Below are 12,174 nucleotides of genomic sequence, written 5' to 3' on the forward strand. Positions count from 1 at the left end.
GCCCCTTAGTTTCGTTCAATGGAAGGAGTTAGCAGACAACACACATACTAACTGTTTTCTTTTAAGAATACGATATTCGTTGTGTTAATTTTACGTCCTTGTTTTTTGTCCCGTAATGGTGGCTTATAATGAATACATGCAGACTCGCAGACTCGGCCAACATGTAGCGCACGCGCAGTAGATCTCTGCAATTTGGCGTATACGAAGAAATCCTATTTTATAACTTGGTGCTCCGCCCAAGTAATAAATTTTTTTTTTCAACGGTAGCTGTAGCAGTAGTGGCAATGTAAGGAGCTGTAGACATAGTTTAAGTAGTAACAAGATGTTGCTTTAAGTGTAGTAAGCGTAAGATTTGTAAGTGTAAGTGCTGGAATTAAATAATAATAATAATCCCTTTAATCCTTACGTTTTCACCTTTCATTTAGAGACAGAAACCATTTGTACGGTCCTAATATGTATGTGACGCCGGGTCAATAACGGATCGCAATTTTCGGTATGATCTAGACCCGGGGGGGGGGGGGGTACTCCCTTATGTGACCTTAACAGGGACGTGCGGCACGATAGGGTATGGTTTTCAGGATGTTTTGTCTTGAACGGGGTATCTATTTCATCACTTTCTGTCTTAAACAGGGTATCCCTACATGGCCTAATGGCTTAAACAGATTGTGATTGCCAAATTATGCATTAAAATACAGTAAGAAACTAGACGTGTATTCTTATTTCATTCTAGTCTTAAACAGTGTGTGATTTTGGGTTAAATGTCTCAGAAAGGGCCTGAAAATTTTGAATTCTGTCTTAAATGGGATAGGGAAATCAGAGAATTGTGTCTTAAAGAGGGTCAGGGTTTGAACCCCTGGGCCGCACCTCCCTACCCAAGCATCTGTTGGGTACCCCCCCCCCCAGGATCTAGAGTAACGTTACGCATCACGCATACGTTTATATCCTTGTACATTTTTCGATGTTTCCCTGTTTATATTTTTAAATGAAATTCAGGGGAAAGCATTAATTTTGTCATCACCTTTCATTTGAAGACAGAAACCGTTTCTACACTGATTGTTTTTCTATAGTAAACGTGAGACATCTTTATCTATCTTGGCCCGTGAGGTCATAGACTGATTTAGCTGCCAAATTTTCGGTTAAACAAAACTAACCTTGAGGCACTCAGGTTAGCCTAAAAAACACTCCGGTTAGCCTAAAGAGCACTTCAGTTAGCCTAAATAGCACTTAGGTTAGCTAAAATAGCTCCGCGGTTAGCTTAACGGTTAGCAGATTATGTTGGGGTTGTTCATGCCTTGCATGTTCTGTCTATGCTTTGCACGTCTGGCTTGCATATTGTAAACACACCTCACGGCCCGAAAACAAAGAAGACAAAGAACGCAACCGAGAATGCGAAGAATTTGATAACACGACAGAAAACGTAACTTGTGCCAGCCGAGTACAAAAAACGAGACCGAGAGCAATAACTCGTGGCCCAAAGTCTTATCTCTCGACCCATCGCGACCCCAAAAAGAAAAAAGAATTTGATAATGCTACCGAAACCTTAACTCGGTCCGCCTCACGGCCCGAGTAATAAGTATTGTTGAAAATGTAAGCAAAAGTATTGTAAGTATTGTATTTATTGTAAGTGGTCTATTATCAAGTACCTTGCACCTTGTATTGGCTCGTTTGTGATTGTACGAACAATGCGTTACTTGAATGTGTAATTAGATAAGCAAGTGTTTACTGTACGCTCAAAAAGTTTAGAGCGGTTAGACGCAAGTGTTATACTACTCTTAAAGTAAGCATGTTACTCAATTTTTATTAAGCTCAAGTGATTTAGAAATTACTGTTGTAAAAGTAGTTTATTGCGTCAAAGAAATAAACAGTTTGTGTAAAAAAAAAAAAAGACTTTTCACTGACATTAAAAGAAATGTGTTTCCCTGACTATTCCCGAACCGTGGCAACCCTGAGGATGTTATTTTGGCCACATGTCTTTCTTAACCCTTTGACCCATGAAGACGCCTATAGGCACGCCCTTATATATGGTGTACATTTTGCTCTAAAACAAGGGGCCAAAGGCACTTTCTAGGCCCCAGGCCTCCTCTACTATTGCAAGAAACAACGTGATTCAAAATGGCGTCTATATTAGCTAGATTTCTCTAGTTTTCAGGGGGAAATTTTCAATTCTTTTCAAAGCATTGTTAACAGATGTCATCTGGTGATTTAAAAATGGCATCCTTCTACTCAGACATGGAGGAAATTCATTGAATTGTGATGGAAAGACCAGACATTAGCAATGTTTCGTAGGAGTACAGTTTCGAGTACGAAACCGCCGATTATTCTTCCCCAGAAGAGACCGAAAATGTGAATATTGTCGAAGCATCAAGAGAGTAGCATCTCATGCACGTGCAAATTGTGATGGACAAACATCGAGATGGAACCCAGCTCGGCAACAACGCTGTAGAAATGAAGGGAAGACTCTAAACCTGAATCAGAGCGGTTTGGATTTTTTATACAATACGGAATAACCACAATTTTCAGGCCCCAACCATGGACCGACTCATGCCTTTGATGTCGATATCAGTCTGGCCATATTTTTTGACAAGCTGTTTTCAGATGAAGTGTGATCCAAGAAAGGGTGTCTCGAAAACGAAGACCCTAAGACCCTAGGACCCCGAAAACTCGAAAACAAAGACCCCCAAAATTTCCAAGTGTAAGTACAAAAAAAATAAAATAACATAAAAATACATTAATTTATACCTCAAGTGAAATTTAATTCCTTCCTGTGGTCCTACCATGGTTATCCGCCATCTTGAGCTGAGCAGCCGCGTTTCTTGGAATACTGACCGGAAGTGTGTTTCCCGCTCCACTGGACCGGAAGCGCGTTTCCGAATGTCTCAGTTGCGCTGCTGGGTTTTTATTTAATTACCAACTACAAAGAAACGAGTTTTAAATTCCTCCTTCTGGGAAAAAATGGCGTCGAAAACCGTAATAAGGCCTATTTTACAGGGAGGCTGATGAATTTTGTTAAAAATAGGAATCGACACTCGGGATTGAGCTTCAAAATCATTACAGCAACTTTCATAGTAGAAAGCCTTGGCCTCATTTCTTTTGCTCTCACGATCGCGTGGTTGTAGTTCCGAGAAGGAGGGATTTAACACTCGTTTCTTTTGCTTGTTGGTTATTAAATAAAAACCCAGCAGCGCAACTGAGACATTCGGAAACGCACTTCCGGTCCAGTGGAGCGGGAAACACACTTCCAGTCAGTTTTCCAAGAAACGTGGCTGCTCAGCTCAAGATGGTGGATAACCATGGTAGGACCAATGGAAGGAATTAAATTTCACTTGAGGTATAAATTAATGTATTTTTATTTTATCTTTTTTTTTTTTGTACTTACAATTGGAAATTTTGGGGGTCTTCGTTTTCGAGTTTTCGGGGTCTAAGGGTCTTAGGGTCTTAGGGTCTTCGTTTTAGAGGTCTTCGTTTTCGAGACACCCTCCAAGAAATGAAAACGATTGCTGATTGTTGTAGCTTATATAGTATTCAAGTGATATACTGATAGTTGAACATCATTAGCTTGTATGGAGGGTAATAAACCTGGACCCATGACAGCAAATGTGATTTTTTTTTCTTCTTTAGCAGACATTTTGAAAGACTAACCAGACTAGTTAATAATTAACAACATAATGTTTACATTTTCAAAATGCTCACCTCATCTACTTTCTAGAAATATATGGTTATGTATGGTTTGGATGGAAACTTAAGCTTTTATTAGCCATTTTCTATGTCCATGTCAATTTTTAGCAAAACCTAGTAAAAAATTCAGGGGTCAAAGGGTTAATTGAAGTGCTAAAGTTGAGTTCCTCGTTAGATTATGACAAAAACTTACCTGACATTTCCATGAGAGTCTTTCTGCACATCAAGTAATTTTCGTTTTCTATGATTGCCTTCAATCTAACTGTCTCCAGGTTGAGTTTCCTCCTCATTTCATCAGTCACAAGATAGCTTGCAGCCACTTCATCCAGGTAACCACAAAGATAATCACTCCACAGATGTTCAAGGCTCTTTAGGGTAGGGCAGTGCAGTACAATTTTTAAAGAGCCCTCACTGACAGAAACCAGGGTCAGCTCGTAAACTTTTTTTAAATGTTCAATCAATGCTCCCACACTTTCTAGTGCAGCTGTAGAAATGTTGTGGGATTTTACATAGGCCTGTGTTTGAAGAGCTAAGATTTCATTCACTGTTTTCTGTTGCTCTTCGTTTAGACCTTGGGTGTTGATTACTAGCTTAACAAGAGTGTCTGAAAATAAAGAAGAATTCACAAAAATGTAAAAACCTTCCTTTACGTTTACAGAAACTATATGGTTATACTGTTTCTAAACAGCTTTTCCATTCTGCAAGCTAACTTGGGTCATATGTAATGACCTAGTCATGTGCTTTGCTACAAAATTAAACTATGATTAGTGAGATGTCTCACCTCAGCCTTGCTGACCTCAGAATGATGATACTGGAGAAGCGTGACCCTGGATTCCTAGCAATGTTATTTTGTGTGAATGGAAGAGAACGCAAGTTAATTCGCATGTGTTTTGTTGCTTTGGCTCAGATTTGTCAGATGTTTGTATGCTCCTATATAAAACATTGCCTCAAGATTTTGCTTTTTTATACTTTATTTGGTCAGGAACAAAAATAAGTGTTCTGTTTTATATTTATAAGACGAAGGGCAAAGCAGTGGATTTATCATCAACTGAGGGCAACGTTTCCTAAGCGAATTGAAGACCAACCAGAACCACAAAATGCACTGTAGATTGGTTATGTTATTGCAAGCAATGGCTCCTCCAGTCATACAAGGGAACCCAAATTATGCACAAACTCCTCCCACTAAGCCTGTCAGGCAAGATGTGACCTTCTATCAACATGGCTTCTGGTCTTTCTTGTTATAACATTTTCAAGCAGTGGTTCAATAGTTACTGTATGTAAAGTATAAAATGGGCTTTTCCAAGGAGCTGGTGGTCCATAGACCAGAATTTAGAGGAACCCAAACACTCCCAACAATTTAACACATACAAATGACACAAACGAATATAAAAGAAATCAGGCTTGGTACCTGGGTCAAAAGCAGATCCTGAAATTCTTGGCTTTCCTTTGTTTTTTTCATCAAGATGCTGTTGTTCTTCTGAAGAAACGTTATCTGGTGTGACTGCAGGCGACTTGAGTTCAACAGAGGAGACTACTTTTGGTACTTTTACACCGTCACTAGGAGAGCCTGTAAAAACCAACTTATTATACACTCTCTTGCAACATTTAAAGGTCATCTACTTGTATTAAAAAAAATGAGGCATCAGTGAAAAAGTTAGCCAGACTTCACAAATATATCTACAAAACCAGGTAGCATACAAAAAATGCCTTCCAACTTAATTGAAATACTTCAAAGTCAATATCACTTGTTACAATTACCAGTTATCTCCTGTATTTGTGAACGTATAGGTTTTCCTCAAAGAAATAGATGTAAATGGAACTTTTAGATGTGGAAGGAGAAGAAAATTTCTTGTTTTAAGACAGACAATATTACAGTTGCAGTGAGCGTTCCTCTCATATTTATCAACGGTAACACTAACAGAACTCTCAGGAGTTAAATATTAAAATGTTTTTAAATCCCAAGAGCGCTATGAAAAAAATTTCTTTCTGAAAACATTACGACAGGGGCAGATATATATCTGACTCATGCACTATTTATAAGTGAATAAATAATTGTTATTATTATTATTATTATTAATTATTAAGCGAATAAATTATTATTATTATTATTACAATATTTATTTATCTATTGCATTACATTACTACATGGGATGCCCACAAGGCAGACTGTGTCAAGTTTTCGGTCGGGGTATCTTTTTACGCGGGATGCCCTGAGGGGGCATACCGTGTCTAAAAACGGGTCGATTTCCTTTTTTTTTTTTTCTTCGTCGTATCCACAAATCTGTACATTAATTTATTCATTAAACTCTCCCCTCTCCTGCTCGGGATGTATTGTCCTGATTGTCTTCAACAAAAGTAGGCCAATCAAAATCCATTCTTGTTGCTTATATTGCGAGCGAGGGGACCTACTCACCCCTACCTGTGTGACGTCAAAGCATCATTTAATTAACACTGGATTAAACTTGTGTCGCCATATTGTTAACATGTTCTGGACTCAAGTGTGCCGTTTTCAAACGGAAATTTCACCATTTTGAAGCGGTAAAACGAAAGAATAACTTATAAGAAGCACTCGACATCTAAAACGGTGGAAATTGGGGAGTTCCTGGCGAAGGAATCCTGCTTTCTTTGACAGTCTTAGACCACGATTGCAGACAGAAAAGAGGTCATTGAGAAGCTTACGTTATCGCAATGGAATTCCCGCAATTTCCCTTGAAACCCTGAGTAGTGTAACACAAGGGAAACAACGTAACGGAATCTACTCAAACTATTCCATTAGCAAGGATTGTTTTATAAATCTGCGAAACATACAGTTGGAATAAATGAATCAGCCACAGCATCACGCGTAATGCCAGTAGAGCAGGCATCTTGTTTTTTCTTCGTCGTAGCTTCAAATCTGCACATTGATTTAAGCATTAAACTCTGCTCTCTCCTAGAAGGGATCTATTGTTCTGATTGTCTTCAACAAAAAGGACCCAATCAAAATCCATGATCTGGGCGTATATCACGAGGGAGGGGACCCACTCATCCCTTCCAGTGTGACGTCAAATCTTCATTTGATTTATTCATTAAACCTGGATTAATTTCTGCCCTCTCCTAGAAGGGATCTATTGTTCCGATTGTCTTCAACAAAAATGGCCCAATCAAAATCCATGATCGGGGTGTATATCACGAGGGAGGGGACCCACTCATCCCTTCCAGTGTGACGTCAAATTTCATTTGATTTATTCATTAAACCTGGATTAATTTCTGCTCTCTCCTAGAAGGGATCTATTGTTCTGATTGTCTTCAACAAAAACGGCCCAATCAAAATCCATGATCGCGGTGTATATCACGAGGGAGGGGACCAACTCATCCCTTCTTGTGTGACGTCAAATCTTTATTTGATATATTTATTAAATCTGGATTAATTTCTGCTTTCTCCTAGAAGGGATCTATTGTTCTGATTGTCTTCAACAAAAACGGCCCAATCAATATCCATGATCTGAGCGTATATCACGAGCGAGGGGACCCACTCATCCCTTCCTGTGTGACGTCAAATCTTCATTTGATTTATTCATTAAACCTGGATTAATTTCTGCTCTCTCCTAGAGGGGATCTATTGTTCTGATTGTCTTCAACAAAAATGGCCCAATCAAAATCCATGATCGGGGTGTATGTCAGGAGGGAGGGGACCGACTCATCCCTACCTGTGTGACGTCAAAGCAAGTCATCATTTGAAAGGTTGTTTTCGTTCAATGGCTGGTTCATGTATGAACTTAAGACTCTGATCTGCCGTTTTCAGAAAGAAAACAAACTTTTTTCAAACGGTAAATCGAAATAATAACTTCTAAGTAGTACTCGACAATTTAAACGGTGGAAATTGGAGAGTTCGCAGTGAAGAAATTACGCTTTGACAAACAGATCGAATAATTCAATGCGAAGGAAACCAGACCAGTTTGTAACAGGGTTGCAGATTGTTAAGTGGGAACCTAACTACTATATAGGGGAAAGCATTAGTCAAGAAGAATACCTCATGCTTTTATACGGACGCTTTGATCCTTACGTCTTCACCCTTAATTTGGAAATTACTTTCTGAGAACGTCATGACCCTGCTGGGGCTGGGCAACACTGACACAGATAAGGGGATCTAACTCACGTTTACTATTGTAAAACTACAGTACCGTTCAAATGTAAGTTGACAGTCTCAACTCGAAACTCGATCCTCAATCCTCAAAGCTATCGAGAATCGAGTATTGAGATTCGAGGCTCGAGTTTCGAGTATCGAGACACTTGAACAATTTTTCGAGGATCTCAATGGCAGATTTCGAGGAAACAATTAATTTTTCGAACCTCAAACAATAAGAGAGAACAAAAGCGATTTTTGTATGGCTCTTGCATGTAGTCTTTTCTTAGTTTGGTTGAAAGTTGAAGTAAATCATATCAACTGCAGTGAGTGTTCAATAAATCTGTTTCGACGCATTTCTTCCTTCCGCATATTATTTTTAAAACACATCCGTTCGCGTTGTTGTGAAATTGAAACATGCTTAAATTTTTCATATGCTACACCAATCTTTTAATCAAACTTCAAACACAATGAAGTGAACTAAACTACAAGATTGCGGCTTTTTTGCGGAATGTAACACGACTGCTTCTGAAATATGTTCGCTGCGCAAGCAGTGACGCTGCAAGATTATACCTCATTGGGATCTTATAGGGGGCCTCGATCAATGGTAACAGTCGATATGTCGGTCAACTGAAGGTTGAACCTCCGTCGCTACTCGGTCGATAATTGGGGATGACTTGGTCAATGTTGTACCACTATAGTGGTCGTCGTATCGACCGAGGTAACTGTCGGCCGATATAGATAGCAATACACTGACACTTCACCGACACATCACCGATACTTCATCGATATTTCACCGCTTACCGGCCGATATATCGGTCGATATTCTATCAATATGTTTTTTCTACACTTCGTGCTTATCTCGATCGACATTCGTGTACATAGCGCACCGCTATATCGGTCGTCATATCAGTTGATGGCCAATATAATAACAACCAATAGTTGGTCGATAGTCTGTTGTTATCTCATTTTATTCTTCCACTATTGCATCATTTTACCACATTAAATATGCCAGCATATTACACTGTAGTGTCCTGGCTTAACCGGTTTAAAACAAAGCAAAATCCTCGTTCCTTTTTTGTGTTGACCAAGTATTGGCCGATGCATCGAACTATACTTTACCAATGCTTGACCGACGGTTCACTCGCGCTATTCAGGGCTATTTATATTTCCTATTTATCTATTGCATTACGTTATTCGTGATCATACCGGAAATTGTTTTTGGAAAATGTCCTGACCCGGGCCAGATTACATATCTGACTCAGAAGACAGAAGACAATATTATTGTTGAAGACAAAAATTAAAGGCAGACAAAAAGTTTTCCTAAATGAACACGAAAACTTTAAGTAAAAATTGACAATGAAACCTTTAACTTTTTTACGAAGTGGATTTCCAGTAACCTTTACACATCAGTTCGACAAAGCCTGCTGCACAGGTAATGTTTTGCGCTTAAGCTTGACCTTTCCTCTCCACATTGCAAAACACAATCTAGCCAGTCAATACCAAATTTCGTCACTGAGAGCTGTCCATTTTCCATCGCTTTACCTGTCGAGTGCTTCTTAGAAGTTATTCTTTCGATTTACCGCTTCAAAAGGGTTAATTTTCTTTTTGAAAAAGGCATAGTTCAGTCTAGAACTTGTAAACATAATGGCTGCCACAATATTTGACAAAAACATCCCCTCTAAGGGAGAGCAGAATTTAATCCAGGTTTAATGAATTAATCAAATGATGATTAACGTGACGTCACACAGGTAGGGATGAGGGGGTCCCCTCCCTCGTAATATACGTGCCAATAATGGATTTTCATTGGGCCGCTTTTGTTGAAGACAATCAGAACAATACATCCCTACTAGGAGAGGGCAGAGTTTAATGAATGAATTAATGTGCAGATTTGAACCTATGACGAAGAAAAAAAGAACGACCAAGATACCGAGCCCAATTTTAGACTCGGTCTGCCCTCAGGGCATCCCGCGCAATTACTCCGAACTTAATGGCGTCATGACAGCACCGAAAAGTCATGTTGCTAACTAGAGTTAACACAATCTCTCAATGTCCAATCAGACTCAATTCAAAAACTATTTGCGTGACGTTACATCTATTTATTCATTTATTGATTGATTGATTGATTTATACAGAAATTCCAGTTTAGCATAGCTGGTTTAAATGGAGATCTGTATAAAATAATAAGAATAAATAATCAAACATAGAAATGACACATAACACATTAAGACAGCTGCCTTTTTGTAAACATCATTTGATAGCTTAATTTGCTGATTGTTTAGTGTTTCCCACCTACCTACTGTTCCACTTCTCAGATGAGTTTGTGAGGCTGTAGGGAAAGGAAGCTGACTGTAATCTGCTACTGAAGACTGACTTCCACCAGAAAAACCTTCAGAGGGGAAAAATTGTAATATTAAGTGGAACTATGCATCACCAGTGATTTCAGTGAAGAGCAATACACCGTATTCACAAATGGCGGATGCGCGGGAAAAAACTGGCACTAGGTATCAAAACGAGGCGTTTTAGGATAACCAAAAAATATAAATTTTGCCTGCCAGTACAAAGCTCACAGAGAGACTATTTTTTAAAAGCGGATAAGCTCCTAACAGCAAGTTTTTCAGATCGCTGGTTTCATTCCGAACGAGAGAGGTCTAGTTTTTCTTGGTTTGTTTCTTGTAGCAATCCCAAATGCAAAGTAGACAATCCTGGAAACAAACCGGCTAGAGTTTTTGTTTCCGAAGGATTCTAACTTCGAGCGTAATGGATAGAGAAAGTACGAACTAGTGATACAGATACTGCAAAGGTTTGCTTGGTATGTCTTTCGGAATCCAAAGGCCAGGTAAGATAGGTCTTGAAGGAAACAATGAACCTACAAAAGGATGCATTTCTTACGAGGTTTGCGTGATCAACCACTTATTGGACGTTCCGAGCGCAAGAGAGACCACAACCATTTGGCTAAACCGCTATAATACCAAGAAAGAAAAAAATGAAAACGACAGCAAAGAGACGTGAAGGATGAAGACAGAAACGGCTGGAAGAATAATTTAAAAAGAAGCAACAGGTGAACCAGTATATTGTAGCCGTACTGTAAACAACAAGCAGAGAATGCAGTTCCCTCAAAAATTCATAATTTGACAAATCAATCAAGTCATCAAAATCCAACTGTTTATAAATAATAGCACAAGCTCAGCAGAAAAAGTTCTTGCCTGAATGAGAAACTGTGTATTTCGTGAAACATGGACTAGAGAACACCGCATTGTGGCTAAGAAATACTAATTAAGTTTAACCGTCATTTCGGTTGAAATCATTAAATATTTGCATTGGTAATTTGTCGGAATTATATGATTGTATTTCGCTTTAGACTGGGTTCCTAAACTAATGCAGTTACAACATACCTCATTTAAAAGTGACATTCCTAAATTTTCTCTTAGGATCATTTTCTTAAAATTGATACCTTACTTCCAGTAGTTTCTCTTGACTTTGGTAACCGCTAGAATTTTCAATGACTTGTATTAATCTTGGCCAATCTTGCGATGCGTGATATTTTTTGTTTCGGGGTAAAGGGACTAACATTTACAGAAACATTCAAGTCTTGCCTCGCATATTGCTTCCTTTAAACTATTCTTCGAGTAGCTTCTCTCCACCTCCTTTCGTTTTCGTTTTTGGGGCATAAGAGCTGTTCACAGTAGTAGGAGTCGGTTTTTGTAACTTTTTTTCCGAGTAGTAATCACCACGCAACCCTCGTTGGAACTGCCTCTTTTTGTAAATAAATTTTCTTTCCTTTAAGACCTGTTTTATTTCCCTTTCCAAATAATACACCGAAGAACCCTTTGTGGTCCCTGCTAGAGTAAAGATCTATCCAACAACCTTTTGTATTCTCTGTAGACATTGTGCTCAGAAGTTTGAAACAAACAATCTAACTCACTTCTTTCCCGTGAGTGTCTAGTTTGCATTTGAGATTGCTACAAGAAGCCATCCAATAAATAATAAACACTAGAACTTGAACTTGTTTGGACTAAGTGATCACAAAACCTCACTTTTAAGAAACTCAGCACTTATCAACCCTTATCCGCTGATTACTCAGATTACTCTGTCTGGAAGTTTGCATTCGCTGGAAAATTTATTTTTTTGTTTATCCTACAACGCCTCGTTTTGATGCCTAGTACCAGTCTTTTCCGCACGTGTCCGCCATTTGTGAATACGGTGTATAATTATTGCAGAGATAGCAGTCTGCAACATTAACATAAATACAGGAACAAAGGGTCATAAACATCCATCAAAAAGCTTATTGTTTAATGATTTTAGCAGATGCTATCTGATAGCTTCCTTGTAATTGTTTTGATAAAGTTGTTCCACCAACCTTCAGTTCCACTTGTCAGGTGAGTTTGAGAGGCTGC

At 38.8% G+C, this 12,174-nt stretch overlaps 1 protein-coding gene across 1 annotated transcript in view; it reads right to left on the minus strand.

Annotated features, from left to right (window-relative positions):
- LOC146477750 (uncharacterized) overlaps positions 1-12,174 on the minus strand; it is a 106,184-nt gene that overhangs the window by 25,792 nt on the left and 68,218 nt on the right. Inside the window, exons 7-8 of the mRNA XM_085113162.1 lie at positions 5,084-5,242; positions 3,869-4,279 (exon numbers count right to left, since the gene is read on the minus strand). Of these exons, the coding sequence (XP_084969288.1) occupies positions 3,869-4,279; positions 5,084-5,242 (570 nt within the window). The remainder of the gene's footprint in view (positions 1-3,868; positions 4,280-5,083; positions 5,243-12,174) is intronic.

This window comes from Pavona decussata, unplaced genomic scaffold (assembly GCF_977016875.1).
Source record: "Pavona decussata unplaced genomic scaffold, jaPavDecu1.1 SCAFFOLD_69, whole genome shotgun sequence".
Taxonomy (NCBI): Eukaryota; Metazoa; Cnidaria; class Anthozoa; order Scleractinia; family Agariciidae; genus Pavona; species Pavona decussata.